At 44.9% G+C, this 26040-nt stretch overlaps 1 protein-coding gene across 1 annotated transcript; it reads right to left on the bottom strand.

The window, feature by feature from the left end:
• On the bottom strand, nucleotides 1-26040 carry GCK (glucokinase). The gene is made up of 10 exons (XM_043987770.1): nucleotides 25812-26040; nucleotides 17246-17408; nucleotides 14816-14970; nucleotides 13746-13865; nucleotides 12245-12340; nucleotides 11799-11898; nucleotides 9212-9395; nucleotides 7217-7372; nucleotides 5881-6114; nucleotides 1-2084 (listed from the first exon to the last, which is right to left on the bottom strand). Exons 1-10 carry the CDS (start codon nucleotides 25839-25841, stop codon nucleotides 1940-1942), a joined length of 1383 nt encoding a protein of 460 aa, XP_043843705.1. The 5' UTR covers nucleotides 25842-26040; the 3' UTR covers nucleotides 1-1939.

The raw sequence follows: 26040 nt of genomic DNA on the forward strand, positions 1-26040 counted from the left end.
TGCCATATTTCAATTTTTTCTTTATTTAAAAATAAAAAGACAATCAGGGAAGGAATTGGAAAAAGATTGTGATAAGTAAGCTGGCTTTACAATGTGGAAAGGGAAGAGCTGGGCTTTACGTGTGTGTAGGTGGGTGGATGGATGTGTGTGTGTGTGTGTGTGTGTGTGTGTGTGTGTGTGAGAGAGACACCCAGGACTTTGTGGTTCAATGGGCATGTAATTTACAGGTAACAGAGCCTTCGTCTGGGGAAGAGCTCTTACAGTAAGAGCCCCCAGGAGATTATGTGGACCCCTGCTAAGAGAGGGGCAGAAAGGGCCTTGTGTTTTCTGTGCATAGTGGCTGGGTTGTGGTTATGAGGTGGTATGTGTTTCTAGCATTCAGGTAGATACCTCATGAGTCTATATGGCTCAATCAACTTGCCAGGCTTAGGTGGTGGGGGTCAGGGAGAAGATGTTGGATGACTTCTTCCCTCTTGCTGAGGTTCAGTTTCATTATTTATTTATTTGTTTGTTTTTTTGTTTATTATTTTTTTTTTGGTGAGGCAATTGAGGCTAAGTGACTCGCCCAGGGTCACACAGCTAGTAATTTTTAAGTGTCTGAGGTCAGATTTGAACTCAGGTCCTCCTGAATCCAGGGCCAGTGCTCTATCCACTGCACCACCTAGATGCCCCAAGGTTCAGTTTTATTTTGAATTACTGGGTGTATTTCCTAAGAGAAAAAGGACCAAGGATCACCCATGTGAATGCCAACTTGCCTGAGAATACAGGGAATCTGTGGTCTTTGGTTCTATCATTGGCACAAATAGACTAGGTTAATCCTACATAGACACCCCCCCCCCCAGCCCCAGGGTTTAAACACATAGGTTCCTGCCTTTGGGGGACTCAGTTGAGAGGAAGGGGAGGATCTTTTGAGTGTGAGTACAGCCTGGTGACCCCAGTGGGGAGCAGACTGGTAAGGTCTGGATGGTTGTAGTGAAGCTGACATGCCATGCCAGGGATCCAGGAGCTTACCCTGATAGGAGCAGCAAGCATACACAGGTCAGCCATTAAAAAGGAGATTGTGTTGTGGTATCATCAGATGAACTAGGCTCCCTACTGCTAGCCTAGAGTCACACCCACCATCTTCCAGGAATAGACCATCCCTGGGCATCACTAAGTTTCAGTTAAGCCCCTGGCTACCAGCTAGGAAGAAAGAATAGGACACTGGAAGTGGGAGAGGTATGAGGAGATGAGGGAGGGAGACACATTGTCCTGGCTAAGTTGGTGGGCTTGGACAGAGAGTTGTGTAGGAGGTCATTCTTTAAGGTCAGAGCTATTAACCAGAAAGGAATAACAAAGATTTTGTCCCAGGGCACCAAAATTGGGAGGATGCTGACCGCACCTGTCCTGGGACATACTTTCTTCCTCTGTTGGTTGAACTGTGGCCTCTAGTTTCCCCCACTCCACCTACTGCCACCCAGTGTAAGTCAGTCCTTCAGCAGCATAGAAGTCTTGTGGTGCCGTGGAGTATTCTTTCTCCCTCAATGGCTGCACCCCAAGTGAATTCCCCCCAGCATCTTCCTTTCCCTTGATCCAGATGCAAAAAGTTCTAGTTATGGATCTGTCTGAGGTCATTCCTTCTCTGCCAGTCTTTCCCCCTGGTCCTCATATGATGGGTCCTGAGCTGAGTGCTGCACACAGATACCACATCTATGGAGAGGCAATCAGCTGCCGCATGGAGAGAACCAAGCTGCTTTGCACCCCTCAGCTTCCTCCTTTGGGAGAAGGAACAACCCCCAAGAGTACATCTTCCATGGCGCTTGCTAGTGGCAAAAGCCCAGCCTCCTCAAGGTGAAAGGGAGCAGTTCTGTCCTGGACCAAGGGCTGAAGGCGCTGGGGAGCAGCTTCCTGTGAGCACTGCCCTGGCAGATGCCTAGGCAGGCAGGGGCCACACCTGCCTTCACTGGTTAAGCATGCAGGCCTTTTTGCAGGCCACAGCAGAGACAAGGGCAGCACCCCTTCCACTGCCCTCCTCTGACTGGATAAAAGTGATATCACAGCAGGGTGCCAGCTGCCGCACAGTAGCATGAAATCGGTGTTTGAAGCTGTATAGAAAAAGAGAAGAGTGGTTAATACTGGGTGAGAGGACCCTTGGCAGGGCAGAAAGAGGTAAGCCCTTCAGCAGCCTTATCCCCACCCCTCTTTGCTCCTGTACTTGGGGTCTTCACCGTCTCTCTGCTCTAGAGTTGTCCAATCAGCCCTCAGAGGTCATCCAAAGTAGGGAGATTGATCATAGATCATAGATATAGAACTAGGAAGATCCTCAAAGGCCATTTAATTCAATCTCTTCTTTCACATTTTTAAACCCTTTTTTGCATTTGTTTGTAAGGTTTTTATGCCCCAACACATTGTCGTTTTTTATAAAGGTGTCATAAACACTTGGGAACTATGTAACTTCCTTTTAGATACTACTAACTAACTGACAGAGAGCTATCATATTTTATTTTATTTTTTTTTTTTGGTGGGGCAGTGAGGGTTAAGTGACTTGCCCAGGGTCACACAGCTAATAAGTGTCAAGTGTCTGAGGCTGGATTTGAACTCAGGTCCTCCTGAATCCAGGGCCAGTGCTTTATCCACTGCGCAACCTAGCTGCCCCTGAGAGCTATCAAATTTAATCTTTCTAAAGTTCTCTTTAGGTAACTTGTCTACTCTCTGTATTTCTGTAGAATTCTAGCAACTTTTTTTGGTGCAGTCTTGGACTGGATAGAGGCATTTGTAGCTGATTCTCTTTGGTTTTCTTGATCATTGTTGTTTCTGGTTCATGTTTAGAACTTTATTTCAGGGAACTAGGTTCTTCTAAGTCCTAATATGCTATTTCTATTCCCATAATTCCCTCAGTTAAATATTAAGAAACCACTCTTGCCTGGTTTTCCTTCTACCTACTCACTCTTTCTCAGACTTCTTTACTGATTTTCATTCATGTCATGCCTACTAACTAGTCTTGGCCCTCTTCTTTTCTACCTCTATACATTTTGTTTGGCGATCTCATCAGCTCTTATGGATTCATTTATCATCTCCATGCTGATTATTCCCCCATCTATTTATCCAGCACTAACCTCACTCTCAACTTTCAGTCTCATGTTTCCAAATGCCTATTGGGCAGCTTGAGCTTTTTGTACCATAGACATCTTAAGCTCAACATATCCAAACTTGAATTCATTATGTTCTCTCTACCCCATCCCCAACCCCCAAGTCATCCCCTCTGATTTTCCTGGCAAGAGTACCACCATACTTCCTAGGTGTCATTCTCAACTCTTCACTTTCTCTCACTCCACAAATTTAATTAGTTATCAAGTCCTGTCGATTCTACTTTTGTAATACCTCATCCCTCCTCTGACATTGCCACTATCCCGGTAGCAGCCCTCTTTGCTTCTTGCCTAAGCTATTCCAATAACCTGCTTGTTGGTCTACCTGCCTGAAGTCTCTCCCCACTCCCATCTACCTTCTACTCAGCTGTCAAATTAATCTTAAAGCACAAGTCTGGTTATGTCACACTCCTATTCAGTGAAGTCCAGTGGCTCCCTATCACCTTTGTCCAGCATTCAAAACCCTTTATAATCTGCAGGGGGGGGGGGGCGACCTTTCCAATCTTCCTTCCTTCTTTCTTTTTTTTTGCAGCACAATGAGGGTTAAGTGACTTGCCCAGGGTCACACGGTTTGTAAGTAAGTGTCAAGTGTCTGAGGTCACATTTGAACTTGGGTCATCCTGAATCCAGGGCCGGTGCTTTATCCACTATGCCACCTAGCTGCCCCCTCCAATCTTCTTTCACTTTATTTCCCCCATGTACTATGTAATCTGATGATTGGCTTCTTTGCTGTTGCTTCAGCAAGATACTCCATCTCTTGGCTCTGTGTATTTTCACAGGTTGTTCTTCAGGCCTGAAATTCTTTTTCTTTCCTCATCTTCACTCCCTGTCTTCCCTGGCTTCCTTCAAGTCTCCACTAAAATCCCACCTTCTACAAGAAGCCTTTCCTGATTCTCCTTAATGATATCGTTCAGTCACTTTTCAGTCACGTCAGACTCTTCCTGACCCCATTTGGGGTTTTCTTGGCAAAGTTACTGGAGTGGTTTGCCATTTCCTTCTCCAGCTTATTTTACAGATGAGAAAACTGAGACCAAAATGGTGAAGTGACTTGCCCAGGGTCACACAGCTAGTCAGTGTCTGAAACCAGATTTGAACTGAGGAAGATGAGTTCTCTTGACTCCAGGCCTGGTGCTGTATCTACTGTGACACCTAGCTGACCTTAATGCTAGTGCCTTCCTTCTATTGATTATTTCCATTTAATCTTGTACATCTATCTATAGCTATAACTATAACCATCTCTATATCCATATCTCTGTCCATATCTATATCTATATCTACATCTATATTGCTCTCTATCTCTCTTGTTTGTACATAGTTGTTGTCTTTCCCAATAGAGTGTGGATGCCTGGTTTTTTTGTCTTTTTGTTTTTTTATCCTCAGTACTTACCACAAAGCCTGGCACATAGCAGATGCTTAATTAATACTTGTCAACTGACTGAGGCCCGGAGAGGTTCAAAGGATTATAGATCTGGAAAGTACCTCAGAAGCCATCTAGCTCAATACCTTCTTTTTCAGATGAAGAAACTGAAGCCCAGGAATGTTAAGTAACCTACCCAAGATCCCACTTATATTAAGCATCAGAAGTAGGATTTTTTTTTTTTTTTTGGCGGGGCAATGGGGGTTAAGTGACTTGCCCAGGGTCACACAGCTAGTAAGTGTCAAGTGTCTGAGGCTGGATTTGAACTCAGGAACTCCTGAATCCAGGGCCGGTGTTTTATCCACTGCACCACCTAGCCGCCCCCCAGAAGTAGGATTTAAACACAGTTCCTCTGCCTTAAGGTTATCAAGTTGTGGAGAAGCTAAAACGTGACCCAAGTTTGGCTTTGACTAGGCTTCTTGCTCTTCTGTTTCTTTGGACTGAGAGACTGGGGTAGAAAGGATCAGGAAGGAATAAGGGAAGGGAAAGGTCTGAACCTTCCCAGAAGTGAAGAAATGGAATTAAATCCAGAACTTGACACTCTTTTCCTTTCTTTCTCCCTTCACTAAAATACTGTTGCCTGAACCCAAGGCTTAGCACCGGGCCTAGCACATAGTAGGTGCTTTAGAATGCTTTTCGCCTGACTGACTGGAAAGCCTTCCTCCAGCCCTCCTTATCTAGTACTGTTTTGTAGCCTAGAAGGGAGTAGAAACAGTGGACAGGTCCAGTTCTGAATCTGTGCCCTGACAAAGAGGTTCAAATGACTGATGCAGGAATGCTGACCTGACCCCATAGGGTGGCAAAGGGGCCTTCTAGACTCAATTTAGGAAGTGGGGGTTCTAGTCTCACCTTATGAGCCCAGGAAAGATCCCAAAGTGATCTGAGGAGGCACAGAACTGGAGATGGATGGCCTTTGAGTCAGCAGGCCCCAAGTTCAAATCTTGCCTCTGACATACCTAGCTATGTGACCATGGCCTTACCCTTACTTTCCCCTCTTAGAGCCCCACCTGACTCTCTGCGACTCTATGTCATGAGCCAATTGGGAATCTATATTAGTGGAGGGAGTTTCCCACAAGTGAGATTCCCTCTGAAATACTGAAACAGTAGAGAAGGTTTCTATCTGAAGACCATAGCCTCAAGACACCAGGGTTAGACTGCAGACTGAGAGAGCCACAGTTTGTCTGGTTCACTCTTTTCCTGCTGTTGACCAGGCTTGGATCTTGGGTTTCTAAGTCACCTCAGGACTGTTAGTGGTTTGGGAGTGGTTGTATCTATCTCCCTCTGTGCGGGGAATATCCACCATTACCATCTCTGGGGTGGGACCAGGGAGGGCCTCACCTGGGGTGCAGTTTGTAGACCGAGCCATCCACACCCACGGTAATCCTCATGACCTCCTCACTGCGGCTCTCCCGCATACGGTTGATGACGCCCGCCAGCCCCGCTGAGCACATTTGGGCTGCTCGGGTAGAAACGCTCTCACAGGCCATGCGCACAATATCACAGTCTGTCGTGGAAGGCAGCAGTCCCAGAGTACTCAAGATGTTGTAGATCTGCTTGCGGTCCCCAGAATCACTATGGGAAGGGAGATAGAGGGTGCTATTGGAGAGGTGTTCATACTGGGTGACCAGGCAGGAAGGGAAGAGCAGAGCCTGACAAGTGGGCTTGTGTTTAACCAGCTGCCTTGGGCAGTGCTCTGTGCCTTTGCATGTGTTTATGTGTGTATGTATCTGTGTGTGTGTGTGTGTGTGTGTGTGTGTGTGTATGTGGCAGGGGTGGCAAGCAGTCACCTCAGAACTCAGTCTGCAGAGTTCCAGATGCAAGGCCAACTGGGCTAATAGACCTCCTTGATTTACCTAATAGTTTTTTTTTGGGGGGGAAGGGTAAGGTGGTCTTTTGATCTGGACTTGTGATTTTATTGGTATTAGGGCAGCCCTTATCTTTATTTTTTTAATTAAAAAATGTATTTAGCCCTTATCTTTATACCAATCTGTGATGTCCTTATAGTATTTCTTGAGATGTCAAGAGAAAGTGAAAAAGTTCTTTGACACATTGGGTAGACTGCCATGTTGAGTTTATAGATAGACATGGACTAGAGAATCCCATAGGTTGGATAGCATGGATGGTTTTCAATATTTATATATATTTATATATGTTATATTTATATTTATCATTGGAGGGAATACCCACATCAAAGGGACCAAGAGATCCATGTGGAGCATTTAAATATTTGAGGGATCTCCCAGTGTGGAAATTGCCTCCACTGATACAGATTAGTAACTGGTATTTAACTCATTATCTTAGACTGTTTCCTGGGCACAGAGAGGATGAATGGCTTGCCCAGTCACACAGCAAGCATGTGTCAGAGGCAGGATTTGAATCCAGGTCTTGCTGATTCTGAGGTCAGCCTTCCATGCATGATGGGAAGTATTATTTTTGTCCTCTTTGGTTATTTGCTTAGTGATAGCTTAACTCTGGGTCAAGTGTATGACAGGCAAGAACTTAGTTAAGATTTACCTAAAATCTAAGATGTTGAGTACGAATAGAAAACGTATCAGGAGTCATTCCAGGGAAGGGGCTGTGAGCTAGTCAGACATAGAGAGGGCTCCTACCCTGGGACACTGTATGCTGTGGGGACTGGGGGGACAGCATGGCAGAACACACGGTGGTATGATACCTCTCTACTTGGGAGACAAAACGGGTCTCGAAGGCTCCCCGGGTCCTCAGCTGTTCAGATGCTTCCCCATTGAAGAGCAAATTCTCATCGACCAGCTTCAGTAGAACCAGCCTCACGATCTCCCCCATGTACTTGCCCCCGATGATCTTCTCATAACTGTATGGGTAAAGGAGAGAGGCTTGGTCATCAAGGGACAGTCACACCCCATTCAAATAAGCCCATATCTGACTGCCCCTGTCCTTCTCTCATTTCCTTGACCCTTAGCACCAGAGCCCTGGGCCTATGCCATAGGAAAAGAACTCAAATATCTTTTTTGGTAGAACGCTTCATCAATTGACATGTCATCCTTGCACAGAGCCCGTGCTAATCTTTCTGTATCTGTGCTGCCCAAGTGAGCCCAGAGCTCAAATATCTAAGTGTCTAGACCTGTATGCTCCAGGGCTCCTCTCAATGGCTTCTGGGGATCCAGAGTGTGACCCTGTGTGTGAGTGTATGGATCTCGCCTTCAACCTCATAAAAAAGACATCATGTGGATATGTGTGCTGCTTTCCTTCCTCTGTGGTTAGAGGAAAGAAGGAAAATCATTTAGAGAGGGAACATAATGGAAAGAATGCAAAAAAAATGCCAATTTAAAAAACTGAAAAATAAAGAACACTGGAAGCAGATGTGGACAGACATGGTTGCTGTAGTCCTTGGTTTTGCTTTCCTGTTTTTCTTTATTACAAAGGGGGGTTGTGGTGGAGTACATTAGGGGATGAAGCATGGACTGTCACACATGGTCCCTGGATCAGTGTGGTGTGTTTCACTGTACATCTTTGTGACAAGGGAGGGTCTACTTGGGATGAGGGGATTATGGGAAATAACTGTGTGCTGTTAAAAGCACCAATAATGCTTTTTTTTTTTTTTTCCAAAAAAGAGAAAGAACCCTGGACTGGGTGTCAGGAGACCTGGGTTCCATGTCTGGCTCTGTGAGTGCCTATCTGTAGGATCTTAAATCAGCTTAGCACTTTGGGCCTTGGTTTTCTCTTCTGTGAAAGGAGGGGCTTGTGAGAGATGGTTTCTGGGGTTGTCCTCTCCTGCTCCAAAATTTGGTTAAGCCGCAGTATAAAGGGAGCTCTTTTCCCAGGAGCTATTTAAAACCAAGATCATTGTCTCTGGGTCTGGCACACTTGAGAGGTGACATGAAACAGAAGGTTAGCTAACTCAGAAAAGCCCTTCCACACAGATGAATCTCATGACAGCTCCTGGACTTTGTCAGGACTGCAAGCTCGTCTTGTATGGATCCACTGGGATGATTTTTTTTAGTTTTAAATATTAATTCCTGTTCTTGAATGTTCAAGCTTTTGGGCTCCATGACTTTAGGAACTGCCCAAGCCTGCTGTGATGTGTGTGCATGGACACATGGGACATACTGATTGCCCCATTCTGGGAGCCCAATAGCTTTGTCCTGACAGCCAGGCCCTAGAATGAGGCCTTCATGGTCTGTTTCTGGCCCTGTGTCCCAAGACCCTCACAATAGTTCTTAGTAAGGCAGTGAGGGGCTATGTACATACATTAGACACTTTCCCCCATGTGAGTGGGAGAACTCTCACTTGTCCCTGGAAGACAGATAGAGAATCTCCTTCAGACATCAATTCAAGGAGGAGAGAAGGAATCTGAGAAGGTGGGAGAGAAGACTAGAAGGAAGCAAAGAAAGGGATGTACAAGGAGAAGTTCCTTTGTGTCCTCAAAGGTAGCACTATTATTGCATTAAGTTTAAATGCATGCAGTGCACATTCACATAGACGATAAAATGGGAACTCAGCAATTCCAGAGTAAAGAATTTCACTTAGCACTAGACAGTGCTGGGCAGACTGCTATTAAGAGGAGAGGACAATTAGGCAGGGTGAGATGGAAGGTAGGGATTGTAGGGGAGAGAAGTAGTCACATGACTGAGATGGGGAGTTTGACAAGAAGGGCTTGGGAATCAGAGAGTTGTGCCCACAGGGTCCTTACAGCTGCTGACCGGGGTTCAGGGAGGTCTCGTCCACCACCCGGTCATACTCCAACAGGAACTCGTCAAGTTCCCCAGCATCTCCGAAGGCTCCCCACTCGGTGTTCACACACATCCGGCCTTCATCCCCTTCCACCAGTTCCACATTCTCCATCTCCTCCATGTAGCAGGCATTACACCCAGTGCCTAGGGACAGACAGACCTTGTGTGGGTATCTACTGGGCTGACAGATGTGTGATCAGAGAAGGTCACCTGAGTTCTGGGCATTTCCAGGAGTAAGAGTGGGGCAAACAGAGACAAGGCACTCTTGACATCTCTCACAAGACAATGTCACTCATCAATGAGGCAAGAAGCATCACCTTTCTCTAGCTCGTGAGCTGTCCTAACAAGAACTCCTCACATCTCCAAGGAATAGTTCCTTTTTGGGATGCTACTGTGGCCTTCCCTCTGACCACAGATGTAGCCCATCCAGAGACAACAATGAGCTTCTTTTTGAGATGACTGAATGACCTTTGAACTTTCATACATCTCATTCTTGGGAAAAGAGGAGGTTTAAGGCATCCAGGGCCAATCTTTACACTTGAGAAATCTAGGGTGATCAGTAACTCATCTTTTCTGGAATGAATTGTTCTTCATTGAATACGAGCTAATATTACCTCTAAGAAAATTCTTACATGGTTTTAAATGTGGAGTTGAGTAAGAAGTAATGGCTCAGGAGGGTTTAGCTAACATACACTGCTGTATGTAAAATGCTCACAAATCTTAAAGCACTAGATAAATTCAAGGCTTATTTGAGTTAGAGAAAGGTGAAATTTTTCAGGCAAATCAGAAGAATTAAAAATTAAGAGTCAAGGGGGACAGCTAGGTGGCGCAGTAGATAAAGCACTGGCCCTGGATTCAGGAGGACCTAAGTTCAAATTCGGCCTCAGACACTTGACATTTACTAGCAGTGTGACCCTGAGCAAATCACTTAACCCTCAGTGCCCTGCCAAAAACAAAATAAGAATCAGGAATTAGGGAACTATGTCCAGGTCAATTATAACACAGTGAGCCTTCATTCAGGGTTCGGGATGTGGTGAGTAGAAGACAGAGATACATCCTAGGATACCAGTCACTATGGGGGAGACCACAATGGCAGTTTTGGTGGGATGGGAAGACAGAGACTCCTGGCACTGCCAACTCAGCCCACTATCTAATAGTTTCTTATTTTAACTCATTAGTCTTAACTAAGCTGCTGAGTGACTGAGTGCTATGTGTCCACTAAACCTAGGGAAAAGCCCAATCACCCTGCCTTAGTTATGACTGAGGTAGAATGAACTATCATTCTTTCTTTTGATTAACCTCCCTCATCTGGGAAAACATGGGCCTGGCCTGGCACATTCAATCTGTTGGGGGAAATTTTTGTTTAAAAATCCAGCTGTATGTATTGTTATCTACTTGAGAAGTGACTTGAGTCCTCTAAAGCAGAGCCAAATTCAGTTTCATTCTAGAAGCATTAGTGAGCACCTACTACGTGCAAGACAATGTGCCAGATACTGGGCATACAAAGATTAAGGCAATACTATGTCTGCCTTTAAGGAGTTTATAATCTCATAGGTAGCTCTAACATCAACACAGATAAGTATAATGCACCCTGAAAGTGGTCAGGGCAAAGGAGAGCTTAAAGGGGACAGCATGGTTTGGTGGAAATAGCAGTGGGTTTGGAGCCAGAAGACTTGGATTCCAATCCAGGCTGACACTTGTATCACTTTGGGCAGACCTACCCAACCCCTCTGTGCCTGAATTTCCATGACTGTGAAAGGAGAAGGTCAGTGGGTTTGGAGCCAGAAGACTTGGATTCCAATCCAGGCTGACACTTGTATCACTTTGGGCAGACCTACCCAACCCCTCTGTGCCTGAATTTCCATGACTGTGAAAGGAGAAGGTCAAATTAGGTGATAAACTAGGGTCCTTTCCAGCTCCAAAATCTATGATTTTTTTTCATTTTTTTTGGGGGGGTGAGGCAATTGGGGTTAAGTGACTTGCCCAGGGTCACACAGCTAGTAAGTGTTAAGTGTTTGAGTCTGGATTTGAACTCAGGTCTTCCTGAATCCAGGGCCGGTGTTCTATCCACTGCACCACCTAGCTGCCCCCAAATCTATGATTTTTTAAAGTAGTATAAGGAAATTTGAGGGACAGATACTATTTTTCATCTGAGGGATCAGGGAAGGCATCCTAGAGGAGGTGGCATCTGAGCTGGGCCTTGAGGGACTAGAAGGATCTCCATAAGAGAGAGATGTGGAGGGAGTGCATTCCAGGCATGAGAGGTGGCCTATACAAATGCACAAAGCAGGGAAAAGCACAGGGTGAGGTAGGAGAAAGAAGCTAGCAGCCCAGTTTGCTAGAATGTATAATGTGTGAAGGGGGTAGGGAATAAAACGACAGAATCGAATAGAAAGGCAGGAACAAGGAGAAGAATTGTCTACTAGCTTGAGAGCTGAATGTGGAACTAGATGTGAAAGGTGATTCTCAGAGGACCCTTCCAGCTTTTGAAAAGTATTTGATTATTTAAGCCTCAAGTACTTGGGGCACAAGGAAAGGGTTTCTTACCAACAATCATGCCGACCTCACACTGGCGATCTTCATAGTAGCAGGAAATCATTGTTGCCACTGTGTCATTGACCATGGCAACAACGTCCATTTCAAAGTCCTGCCAAAAAGCACAAGCATGAGGAGATGAGGAGCCCAAGAAGGATTAGAAGGAGAGAGGAATGGGGGCCTTCCATGACTTAAGTGGTTGTGTTGTGGGGAACATGGGGACTCTTGTTAAGTCAGGCCTTTTTCTTCCCAACAAGGGCAGTGCTCACAAGACAGAGGAACTTATATGGGCCACCTTGATGCACTAGCCTCAGAGGCAATGATGGAAAAAGAGGAAAGGAGACCTGAAAGGGACAAGTGGAGCTGGGACAGATCACGAGGTTCATAGGCCGGAAACACTGAGGGATGGGGAAGAGAGAGAGATTAGGGTAACATGGCAGGCAAGGTTTCTATCTTACCCCACGTCGTTTGATAGCATCTCTCAAAAGCCCAACTATGTTGTTCCCTTCAGCACCTGATGCTTTGAAGCCTTTTGTCCAGTTGAGAAGGATTCCCTTTAGGGAGAAGGAAGACCATTTGTATATATTCCTATTTACTATTTTGGAAATTTGGGGAGCTCCTGTGAACAATTATCTCTACTGGGAGGTATATTTTAGGGCAGCAAGAAATTATCATGAGCAGCTATTCTCCTAGAAGCAGCAGTGTGTTAGTAAATGTTTAACAATCAGCTCTCCAATATAAATAAATATATGTATACTGTGAGAAAATAATGGGATTTGACAGATACTCAAAAGCTCACCTGGAGATTAATCCAAACTGATTGAATTAAGTGAGAGTGATTGACTGCTGATTAGCCTACTTCAAGTTCACTAGATTGTAATCACACCTGGCTGGCCCTTAAAGAGGTATTTGTTCTCAGATGCTAAAGACTTTGAACTTAACTGGAGACCACCTTCAAGTCCAGTGAACCAATGGATGTGATGATGCCTACCAATTAGCTTGAAGCAGTGTATAAGGACCGATTCTACTCCAGACCTATAAAAAGCTTCCACACTCAGTTTGAGGGAGCTTGTGATTGAAACAGGCTTGTTTTGGAGGATTTGAGGAAGAACCAGACCAGGCTGGAACTCTAGGCTATATAGGCCTTTACTTAACTTTCTGAACTCCGTGTGAATACCTGGTATGCTTTAATAAATGCTTAATGCCCAAAGACTGGTGCTAAAGCTTCTAATTTAAGGCGACTACACGTTTAGATTTTAAACCTCACAATACATATATATATATATGTATATGTATATATGTATGTGTATATGTATGTATATGTGTATATATATATTATTATACACATACAGGACACACTTTTAAGTTTAATTTGCATTATTAACCTTTTTCAATCACTTTCTTTAGTTACACAACCAACAAAGCAATAAATCAAGTCTGTATTTGTAGCTGTTTGCTGATTTCCAAGGTGTACATGCTCATATTGGAAATTTAACAATAAGCTGTCATGAGTGCATTTAACCCAGCTCCAGCTTACTCCTGCCAAGAAGCCCCAGTAACTTCGCATCACATACACATACATACATACATACATACATATGTGCACACATGCCAATTCATTCACTCACTCAACAGACCTTTATTGAGTGACTACTACATGCCAAACCACACACCTAGTGATGTAGGGGGAAGGAAAGAGAAACAAAAGATTGTCCCAGCCCTCACATGGTTTACAACAAGGACTACCTCCCCACTGTACAGAAAGAGGAGAACACCGAGATGCTGAGAAAAGAGCCAGACTGAGATTCACATTTTTTAAAAAGCACGTTTGAACAAGCTCTCCTGTGCTTATTGACAATTTGTTTCTACTTTTGAAGCCCCTTTGTCACTATCAGGCTGCACATGACAGTGGAAAGGATGCCAGAGCTAGGGCCAGAGCATCTCAGTCCAAATACCTACCTTGTCAATGTCTTCATGCCGCACAGGGAAGGAGAAGGTGAAGCCCAGAGGTAACTTTTTGTGTTTCATCTGGTGTTTGTCCAGGAAATCAGAAATGCATTCGGAAATGTAGTCAAATAGCTGAGGAGGACAGGAACATGAGGGATGCTGTAAGTCCCAGTGGACTTACTTCGTCATGACGAAGACAAAGCCTGTCCCCAGAGATACACTGGGAGGGGCCTCGGGCAGATAGGAGGAGGAGGAGGAGAGACACGTTCTCTTCTGTGGCCATTCAATGAGCAATGAGACTAAAGGCAGAGAGCAGCAATAACAATACCATGGCCCAGCATGGTCACATGTTCCCATCTCCCTCTTGGGATCTGTTGGATGTACCCGGGAGAATGGGAACTCCTCAAGGTTAGAGATTGGTTTGTTTCCCTACACTTGTATCTGCAGTGTCTGGCCCAGTGCTTGGTATGTAACAGAAACTCAATAAGTGTTTGGTGAATGGAAGGGAATCGTCGCTGGGGCAGCTCATCAGAAGGGAAGGCCCCGTTTGGGCGGATGTGTCGACCTAAGAGTCGTGGCTGCAGCAGCAGAGGCTGCTGAAGGCCAATATGATGATAATGAACACCTCCATAGACGTTTACAGTTTGGAGCAGGAGCCCCAGGAGGTAGCCTAAGAATTATCTCATTCCCTTCCACCCCCGGCTGCCATTTTCTAGGCAAGGAAACAGAAAAGCCACATGGTTTGAGCGGTCACTTCATGAGGGAATGCCATAGCCCAGACTGGATTCCCATGCAAGTCTTCTGACTCTGAATCCCAGGCTTACTCTGCTACAGCTTTTATGCAGCTCTCCTTGGCTCTAGATCACCCATTCTCCCAGTCAGGCCCAGAGTCCCCTTTCTGAGGCCAAGCCTTTAGGAACCTGGGAGAGTTTTCCCAACTGGGGCAATACTCCTGTGACACTACTGGTTATTGGGGCAGACCCATGGTCATTCCTGGCTCCTCTTGAGCTCTATGCCTTTGGTCCTAACACTCCAGGGAAGGACCCACTAGACTAGGGGTTTGACCCTAGGCCAGGCCTCACCATTTCTGCCGTTCCTGTCATGGCATCCTCAGGGATGGAGTACATCTGATGTTTTGTCTTCACACTCCACTGACCCTCCTCTCCTTCTCCCACTTTTACCAGCATTACCCGGAAATTGGTACCACCCAGATCCAGGGAGAGGAAGTCTCCCACTTCTACAACCCAAAAGAAAAACAAAAGACACTGATTAAACACCTTCTGTATACAGAGTGGATATACCAAAGCATCCTCTATCCTTAACCAGAAAACTAATTTGGGGACAGGAAAATGGCCAGGATATAGGCAGGGACCCCACAGATTCAGAAAAGAAAGAGAAAGGATGAATGAATGATGAATCATGAGAGTATATATGTGTATGTGTGTGGGTGTGGGGGGGGTCATTTTCTCAAGCACTGTGGCATGGCTGGATTTAGATCTAGAAGGGAACTCAGAGATTATCTAGTTCTTCCTCTTCAATTTATAGATGAGAGAATAAGACTTAGAGGGGTAAGTGACTTGTCCAAGGTCATACAGGGAGTAAGTAGCAGTTCTGGGATTTGAAGCTGTCATTGGTCATAGATCTAAGGCTTGAAGGGACCTCTGAGCTCATTTAGTACCAACCTCTCCCACTCCTTTTTTACAGATGAGGAAACTAAACCAAAAGAGGTCAACTGGTTTTCCCATGGTCAAACAGGGAGTAAGTCACATAGCCAGAATTAGAACCCAGCTTCTACTGACTCTACAACCAATGTTCCTTTCTTCCACTGTACCACACGGCCTCATTTCCTGACAGAGGGCTCAGTCCATATCTAAAAGATCCATGAGTACTCCCTTGAGTCATCAGGAAGCTAGGGATGGGAAGGATCAAGATCAGAGAAGAGCAGCAGAGAGAACCGGCTAACCAGAGACAAGGGACAAGATTGTGTGCTCCTGACTCCCCTTTACTCTCATGGTGGGGTTAGAGATTCTGTCTAGGGGTTCACAAGAGTGAATGGTAGGAAGACTGCAGAGGGCTGAAGTATAGCTAAGGCTCACACTGGACTATGGAAAGGGGTCAAGAGGCAGTGGGACAAATTGTTCCCAGGAAAGAATTGTCTCCCACTGAAATGGACACAAGTAGGAAGGGCCAGCAATGGGTGGGAATCTGCCAAATGGCTTTTTTGCCAGCAAGCACAGAAGGAGTCAGGGAAAGCAAAAGCATATAAAAATGAGGTGGATGCCGAAATCAGAAGGCAGGGGATCAGCAAAGAATCTAGAAAAAGCAAGCTCCAGTAAGAATTGGTCAGTGCTGAGTATTCCCCAGAATGGCCCGAGAGAACAAGTGCTCTTATTTCAGAGAATAGGTTCTAGTTCTTTAGAGAGCAAATTCCTACAAGTGGAGAAGAGTGATTTACCAAGAAAGATGAAAGCATCCTATACATTTACTAAGAAACCCTTTGATGACAGTCAGTAGGGGGCACATAAAGGGCCAGCCTTGGAGTCAGTAAGGCCTGGCTTCAGACCCTGCCTCTAATACCTATTAGCTATGTGATCCTGGGCAACTTACTTACCCTATCAGCCCCTCCCCCCACCGCCCAGGCAGTCCTCTAAGACCAGAAGTTCTAGATCAGTTGCTGATTTCTATCGGTGAAGGAAGTTTCCACAACAGAAGTCTCCTATACTGATGAAATCAGGTCTTGACCCAAACAAATAAACCAAAAAAAAATCTTTTGAAAGAATTGAATCAATTAGTGAGTGAATGAATAAATGGTTGAATGGATGAGTGAATAAATGAATGGGCAAGTAAGTGCATGAATGAATGAATGAATGAATGAATGAATGAATGAATGGACTTTCCCATCAGGAAAAGAGAAGGCCCCAAGGAGATGACCAGTCCTGATAATCAGACTACACTGGCTCCCACTATACCTAATTCTTACTTTAATTATCTGTGATGTGAAATAGGACCCCCTTTGTAATCAATCTTCTTAAAATTTTGTGGCTGAAAAAAAAATTTGGTGATGAGCCCCTCTGAGCTTAGCTAAGCTGGTCCTCAGATAGAAGACAATAGGTCTATTAGCAGACCCAGACACAAAACTTTTCCATTTTGGTAGAATCTACCAGAACTTGTGCCCAGCTATTAAGGACCCAGGACCTCAGAAGAGAACTGACTCAGCCAAGTTCATAGAGGTGGGTTTGAAGGCAAGGGTTTCCCAGGGTTTGATCATCCCCGAATAAGGTCATAGACCAGTAGAACTGAGAGCAGACCCTAGACAGGTAGTCAGGACCTAGGGAGAACTGTGCAGTTTCCTCCTCCTAAAGGTCCCAGAAGCTATATTGAAGCTATATTCGCGGAGCTCCACCTGGTGGAGATTTATGAAATCACAGAACTGGGAGCCCACTACCTCTGGCCAAGGATGGGGACTGGGGGAAATGGGAGTCCTTTCATGAAATCTACGGGACCACAGCTACCTGACCCCTCTGGGGTGGAGCGCACGTAAGTGGGGAGCATCTTCACACTGGCTTCTTCATGGGTCTCTAGCCGCAGACCCCGGTCCATCTCCTTCTGCATCCGCCTCATCACTTTCTTCAGGTCTTCTTCCTGTAGCCTGAATTCAGACAAGATTTGCTCCACCTGCCATGGGGGGGGGGGGGAGGAGAGAAAGAGAGAGAGAGAGAACAGATGTCAAAAGAGTTATATGGTCCCTAAAGAAGAATCCTTAATACAACTGTGAATTTTTTTAATTTAAATTTAAAAGAAATTTTATAGGTGAGAAGAGTACTGAACTTGGAATGCTAGACTTGGAATCAGAAGATCTAAGTTCTTGGATCCTGGTAAGAAAGTATTAATTCAAGTAATCTTATAAATGTAAATTCTAAATTATTCACATATAGTGAATATGTTTATAATTCATGCAGGTTTAAAAAAAGAACAGTTCCATGTAAAGACAATCTTTTACATTCATTTAAAAAAAATTTGAGTTCCAAATTTTCTCCCTCCCTTACCTCCCTACTTATTGATACAGTAAGCAATTTGATATCGATTATACATATGCTATCATGCAAAACATACTTCCATATTAGTCAGGTTGTGAAAAAAGTCACAGAGCCCAAAGGGAAAAAAAATCTGAAAAAAATAAAGTGAACAATAGTATGCCTCAATCTTTATTCAGACTCCATCAATTCTTTCTCTGGAAGTGGAGAGCAGTATTCATCATGAGTCCTTTGGAATTGTCTTGTATCATTCATTGTCTTGCTGAGAAGAGCTAAGTCATTCACCGTTGATCACTGTACAATATTGCTGTTACTGTGTACAATGTTCTCCTGGTTCTTCTCACTTCACTTTATGCAGGTTTTAAAAAAAAATACTTTTTTTCCAAACAGCCTTGGAAATGTGTAACCTAGTCTTTGGGAGCCCCTGCTTCCCTTTCACCATATGACTTTTATGACTAGGTCCCACTAAGTCCCTCCCAAGCATCGGGCAGTCCTGTCCAGAATAAACAAACAAGAGGGAGACTCAGTCACCTCCTCACCTGTGATCCAGGCAGCCCCAAAGAGATAACAGGTGCTGTTAGGTAAACCCCATCATCGCCTTAGATATTTTCCTGACTAATCTTCTTGACTTTTCCCATCTTTCCAGAGCTCTCACATGAGATAAACATGACCCATAGCAGGGCTTGGAAGGATGAAACCCAATAAGCAGAAATATTATTTGTACCCTGGGAGCTACTCCCTTCCTGAGGCAGCTCATGTTGTCACGGGAGCCATGCTCCCTCTTTACTCCATCATGGAACAGCTGGCTTGAGATATAGAAGGGAAAGAAGCCTGCCAAACAGATAAAAAAGCACCCCCATGGATGTTTTCTCTTTTGCCCCCCCAGTTTTCCTAACAACCAAGCATCATTATCAGCAGTAGCAGAAATATCTCTGACATCTATTTGTCATCAGTTCTCAGATCTGGAGCCAGAAAAGATTTCAAAGGGCATTTAGTCCAAATCTCTCATTTTTTTCCAGATGGGGAAACTAAGACCTGGGGAGATTAAGGTCTTGCAACCTTGGTCAAGGTTATACATGTGAGCATCAGAAGCAGGATTTGAACCCAGGTCCTCTGACTCCAGAGCCAATTTTCTCTTCATTGTACTATATGTTTTATGGTTAAAAAGTCCTGTATATTGCATAGGGGGAAGAGCACCAGACTAGGAGACAGGAAATCCAAATCTAGGCTCTGAAACTTATAGCATGATATAGTCACTTATTCAACCACGGGTGAGTCAATTTCTCAGCTCCTTTGAACGACAACTGAACAACAAAAAGAATGGGGGTGATGACATGTACAACCATTTTGTAAACCTTAAAATGCTATAGAAACGGGGCAGCTAGGTGGCGCAGTGGACAGAGCTCCAGCCCTGGAGTTAGGAGTACCTGAGTCCAAATCCAGCCTCAGACACTTAACACTTACTAACTGTGTGACTCTGGGCAAGTCACTTAACCTCAATTGCCTCACAAAAAAATTTTTTTTTAAATGCTATAGAAACATGAGCTGTTGGAAGCACAGGAACCTAGAGGTCATCTAGTGCAGTTCTCTCATTTTATGGATGAGGAAGCTGAGGTCTCTGGTTAAGTGACTTACCCAAGGTCACACAGTTATTAAATAACAGATTTGGGATTCGGGCCTCCATTTTTTGACTCCAAATCCAGTGACTTTTTCACTATGCCAGGCTTTCTTTATCAGTACTATATTTTCTCTCATTTGAATCCACAAGCATTTATTACGCTCCTTCTATATGTTAATTGTTGTTCATTTGTTTCAGTCATGTCTGACTCTTTGTGACCCCATTGGGGTTTTCTTGGTAAAGATACTGGAGTGGTTCGCCATTTCCTTCTCCAGCTCACTTTACAGATGAGGAAACAGAGGCAAATGGGGTAAAGTGACTTGCCCAGGGTCACACAGCTAATAAGTGTCTGAGGCCAGATTTAAACTCCAAAAGATGAGTCTTTCTTACTCTAGGCCTAGAGCTCTACCCAATAATCTAGATTGCTTTGATACCCTTTAGGGGTTTCTAGAGTCATCTTCAGATACATTTCAGGGTGTTCTGGGCTGGTGCTTTTAAAAAAATCATACTTTCTCTCCTCCCCAATACATTTTTATACAGGTGAAAAATAGGTTTAGAGGTAGGCTGGCATGGTGGATAGGAGGCTGACCTTGGGACTAGGAAGACCTGGGTTTAAGTCCTGTGTCTTGGACATTTGGACCAATGACCCTGGGTAAGTCATTTAACCTTAGAGAGCCCCAGAAAACTTCATAAGACCATTGGTTATACTGATCTGCCTATCTGCATTGGTGGTGGGAGTTTCTACCCAGAAATTCCTTGGTGAATGAAATCACAGGCAAGAAAGAAAGAAAGAAAGAGAAAGAAAGAAAGGAAGAAAGAGAAAGAAGGAAGGAAGGAAGAAGAAAGAAAGAGAAAGAAAGAAGGAAGGAAGAAGAAAGAGAAAGAAAGAAGGAAGAAAAAGAAAGAGAAAGAAAGAAGGAAGAAAAGAAAGAGAAAGAAGGAAGGAAGAAGAAAAAAAGAAAGAGAAAGAAAGAAGGAAGAAAAAGAAAGAGAAAGAAGGAAGAAAAAGAAAGAGAAAGAAGGAAGGAAGAAGAAAAAAGAAAGAGAAAGAAAGAAGGAAGAAGAAAGAAAGCAAGCATTTAAAATGAACATCCTTGAAGGGTAAAAGAAGTCACAAAAAAAGAAGCCTGCAGCCTGAGGGGTGGGAAAGGAAGAAGAGAGGAAGCAGATCATTGGGGACACATTTTCCTCCTCTTAATTGTTTAGAGCTAAGTTGCATATCATTTTTTTAAGCACCATCTGGTAGAAATTCTCTTTCCTGGCCCCTCCCTAAGTTACTGGCCAGTCATTGACACTGAAGCAATTGGATCCCCTAAAGCACTGGGACCTGGAATCGCCTGCTGTCTGTAGTCCAGAGGTGGATCAGGCAGGGAGGAAGGCACATCTAGGACACTTTCCTCAAGGACTCTGGCATAGTATCAAATGCAGTTCTTAATACTGACTTCATGGCTGCCACTAAGTCCCAACTTAAATCCCACTTTCTACAGGAAGCCTTTCCCTGCCCCTCTTAATTCTGGTGCCTTTCCTCTCTTAATTATTTCCTACTTCTCATGAGTATACCTTGTTTGCATATATTTGTTTGCACATTGTCTTCCCCATTAGACTGTCACCTCCTTGAGGGCCAGGACTGTCTTTTGCCTCTTTTTTGAATCCTCAGCACTTAGTACAGTGTCTGGCACATAGTAGGCACTTAATAAATGTTTATTGGTTCCTAAATAAGGAGGAATTCCTTTTTATTCCTGGAGACAGTGGGGGAAAGTTGACTTCAGAAACTCTGAAGGTCATGAATTCCTCACTGAAGTCCCTGTTTGCCAGGCCTTTTCCTCTGCCAGCCCCTGCTCTGAAACTTTTTGCAATACCACAAGTATTAGAGATGAAACATAGAGGTCATAGGATGAGAGAACTGAGATCTGAAATAGATCTTAACCAGGGCCGGGAAATTTGGGAAAATGCATCAGGGCACTGAAGTTTAACACCTGTAAGTACTCAGCAGTTAGATGTCCCTGTAGGAACTACTTCTCTCCTCATGAGCTAGATTTTGTCTTAATTTCTTCTCATGTTTTCATATCATGAATTACAAAGTTGATTTCATGCTGCCTGGACAAGTTTATATTTGTTTCATGATGCTTGCCTAGAATACCAAAATGGCTCTGACTGAAAAGACCTTAGAGATTATCTAATGTAGTGGTTCTCAAAGTGCCATCTGGGGTTCTCTGGATATCCCTGAGGCCCTTTCAAGGGGTCTATACGGTCAAAACTATTTTCACGGTAACACTAGGGTATTTAAATTTTTCACATGGTAAATAACAATGCATATGACCCATGTAAAACAAAAGCTCTTAGGAGGTGGGAATGGTCCTCAGCAATTTTTAAGAGTGTAAAGAGGTTCTGAAACCAAGAAGCTTGAGAACTGCTTTGTCTAACTCAACCACCAGGTGAGCAAATTGAGGCCCAATGAGTTGAAGTGACTTGCACAAGGTCACCCAGTTAGTAAACAGAGAACTGATGATTCCAAACAAGTTTCACTGAAGCCTGTCACCCATTTCGGATGCCTGCAATTTAAGGGAATTAGCATGGTCCAGGTAAAAAGGTCACTGGACTTGGGTTCAAATCCTGGCTTTGCCACTTAATGCCTATGTGACCTCAGGTGAAGTCTTAATCTCAATGGACTTCAAATCTCTCTTCATAAAATGAGGGGTTAGTTCTAGATGACTTCTAAAAGTCCTCCCAGCTCTGGAGCTAGGATTGTTTAGAACCAGAATAGCACCCAATCTAAAAGCTAAAGGAAGATGCAGCTTAAGCATCCCCCTTCAACATTCGAGTCTTTCCTGATCCTGCTCTTCACTCCCAAATGGCTCTCTATACATTTGTGCTTATTCACTTGATGTTTCTCTATGTACTCGTGGTCTCCTCCATTAGTATGTAAGGTCTGAGAGAGTGGGGGGTTGATTCATTCTCTGCACTTGTATCCTCAGCATCTGATGCAGTGCCTGGCACATAGTAGGTACTTTGTTGAGCAATGAATACTTGCCCTGTCCCTGTAGTTGACCTCTGCTAGGCTTCTCTTCTCTTCCCTGCTCCCTCATGCATGAAAGCAAATAGAAGCCTGGGTGTCCTTCTGGTGCTGATTCTGTCTAAGCCCATCAAGGGCCTCATTTAGTCCTAGACACCCCTGCCCACTTCTGATCTCAGGAACTGCTTTCTGACTCCCCTTTTAGGCTGCTCCTTTCCTGTAGTCCCTCTGTCCTTGCTTGTAGTAGAGTTAGTCTTAGTCAAAAGCAAGCAGGACAGAGGCTTGCTGCCCTCCACCGCCAGGGGGAATCCCCGGATCTACCTGTCCGGCCTTCTTACCAGATGTTAAACAGTTGGCAGCATGCTGCCCACACAGGAAGCTATAGGGAGGGCCTGGGCCAGGGCCAGGGCCAGGGCCAGGAGCAGGCTGCCTTGCCCAAATGCTGACCATGCGGTTTCAGGACTAGGTCATGAGTCACCACTGCCAGTTACCGGGAATGCCTCCGTCAGAGCTGGAGGGGAGGGCTTGCTTAGGACAGACTGCTCAGGGGGAGGTGTGGTGGCTGTGTCAGAGTAGGGATCCCACTTTCTGGCCTTGTTTCTGTCAGGTGCTAGACCCGGGATTCCTCACATATGTGGGAGGCAGCCCTGGTTCGAGACAAGCATATTTTTTCTCAGGTAGTTCTTGCAAAGGCTGAAGAAGAAGCAATAGTCTCCCAAGAGTGGGTCCATTAATCTGTTCATTTTAATGAGCTATCCCAGATTCACTCCAAGTCAAGACAAATCAACAAGCATTTATTAAGCACTTACTATGTGCCAGGTTGGGCAGCTAGGTGGAGCAATGGGTAGAGAGCATTGGGCCTGGATTCAGGAAGACCTGAGTTAAAATCCAGTTACAGACACTAGGTGTGTGACCCTGGGCAAGTCACCTAACCCTGTTTCCCTCAGTTTCCTCATCTGTAAAATGAGCTGGAGAAGGAAACGGCAAACTGTTCTAGGATTTCTGCCAAGAAAACCCCAAATTGGGCCTGGAAGAGTCAGATACAACTGAGACGACTGGACAACGACACAACAACAACAACAAATGTGCCAGGTACTGTGCCAAGTGCTGGGGATAGATAGAAAGAAAGCAAATGACTATATATAACCAACGAGATATATACAAGATAACTTGAAGGGAAGGGAGCAGCAGAGGGACACCACTAACCTTAAGAGGGACTGGGAAAGTCTTCCTACAGAAGGCAGGATTGTAGCTGACACCTTAAAGAAGCCTGGCATAGGTCCTTGGCCAGCACCAAATTACAGGATCATTGGATTACAAGATTATAGATTTTATAACAAGAAGGGACCTTGTGGATCAATTAGTTCTTGTCCCGCATTTTGCAAATGAGGACCTGAAGTCTAGGGAGGGAAAGTGTTTTGCCCACGATCATATAGGTAGTTAAATAGCAGAAGTGAGATTTGAATCCAGGGCTTGACTCCAAATCCAACACTCTCTTTTGTTCCATGTTGTCTCTGAGTTGAATTTAGATTTGGGAGGTACTTCAACAGGCATCCAGTCCAACTTGTAGATAAAAAATGAAAAGTACCCCATACTTTGGGGTGCTTATCCAGCTTCTGCTTGGAGACTTCCAGTGACAGGGAAACTCACTACCCCTGGAGCCAGCCCATTATACTTTTGGAAAGTTCTATTAGGTAGGAAGCTTTTCCTTACAACATAGCCTAAATCTGCCTCCCTGGAACTTTCACTCATTGCTCCTACTTCTGTCTGGGCCCAGGCAGAACAAATCTAATCCCTCTTGCATGTGATAGTCCTTCAGATATTGAGAATGATCATATCCCACCCACCCCCAACACACCCCTTCCTTCCTTTCTCTCCCTACCCCACTTTTCTCTTCTCTGGGTTTGTAAAGAAGGGACTTTGTAAGACTGACTCTCTCAAGAGAACATTTCCTCCCTGGCAGAGTAGGGCACCCTGAAGGAGACAGGAGGAAGCCTATGCCAGGCAAATCAAACCACCACCACCTCCTTGACCACCATCTCCCCTCAGACCCTGATGGGGACAGCCCAGGACTCTGAATCCAAGGGCCTTGGGAATAGAGGTATCCCCCAAACTACTGGACCTGTTTCTATCCCAGACCCTGCAGTCCTCATTGAGGGGAAAATTGTGGAGAAGGGACCTGCCTTCCTCACCATTACCAGCAACAAATGCCAACCAGCACCTACCAATAGACCAATGAGCACAAGCGCCCTGGAAATAGCAGCACACTTCATACAGGTCCTACTTCCAGCCCAGCCCTCAAGGCCTTTATCTGAGAAAGCGTATCCTATGGAGAGGGGGCCAGTTATCCCCACCAAACTGTCAATCAACTGCCACTCACCAGACTAGGCAGATCAGCCTATCTAAAGCCATTGGGCACCTTGAGAGATATGTGCCAGGAGACTTGGGTCATCACCACCACCATGACCACCAACTCCTCTCAGACCCTGATGGGGATAGCCCAGGACACTGAACCCAAGGGCCGTTGGGATAGCAATGCTTATAGCCAATGCCTGCAGTCCTCATTATAGGAAGCCAATCTTGTGGAAGATGCAGCCTGGCAACAGCAGGGGCTACAAGCCACATCTGTTGAAGATCCAGAAAAGAAAGTCCAGCCACCAAAGCCTTTGGCATTGTTAAATGGTTCAATATCAGAAATGGATATTATTTTATCACTGGAAATAACATTAAAGAAGAGGCATTAACATCTGCTTTGCAGCTGTACCCTAAGGACCATGGGACTTTTCCACCTGATTTGCAGCTGAAACCTTCCATAAGTCTTGACTGGCCCATTAGATAAGCTCCCTGAGAGCAGGGACTGCCTATCTTCTATGTCTATCCCTAGCTCTTAGCACAGTGCTTTGCGCATAAATGTTTCATCCATCCATTCATCCACTTTGGGCCCTTTCCTTGGAGGTACTCTCTGGAGAAACACTGACCACAAGTTTCCAGAGAGTAAAGAAGAAAGTGTTCTTTGGAGAAAGGCTACAGGTTAAGAATGGGTTCTCAATGCTCCAGAAACCTGACACTCAGATTTCTCTGCCGAGTGGTACCAGTACCTTGTATCCTGGGGCTGGGCCTTGCCCAAAGACAAACCTGACCCTCAGCAAGGGTTTCTGGCCAACCCTCCAAACAGTTCTTTCTCCAAGTATATCCAGGACACCAGTCCCCAGGGTTTGTAACCCATGAAGCTCAAGACATGATCTCTAAGAATGTCCCTACGACTACATGGAGAAAGGCTCTTAGCCTGCGATCCTATGAATTCCAGCTTGGGTCCAGCCCTTAGTTGTTCAGGGATCTGGTAGATGTTCTCCAAACTCCTGGGACATGTCTGAAGTGAGAAGAGAAAGGTTTATTCTTGAGAGGGTCCTTACCAGATCCAAGGTTGATTGGTTCCGTCTCATTGTGACAACTCTTCTCTCATGAGGAGTTCAAGGGCTTGGGGAATCTGCTGGCTGAGGCTCCCTAGGATGAGAGATTCTTGTTCCTGTTTCTGCCTGAAGTTTAACTATCCCCAGTAGAGAAGAACAAGCCCGTTTCTAAGTCCTGCCTGCCGAAAGGTAAGGGGCAATGACAGGCTGAGAGCTTCTGGCCAGTGATGGG

This window comes from Dromiciops gliroides, chromosome 2 (genome assembly GCF_019393635.1).
Source record: "Dromiciops gliroides isolate mDroGli1 chromosome 2, mDroGli1.pri, whole genome shotgun sequence".
In the NCBI taxonomy this organism is placed as follows: domain Eukaryota; kingdom Metazoa; phylum Chordata; class Mammalia; order Microbiotheria; family Microbiotheriidae; genus Dromiciops; species Dromiciops gliroides.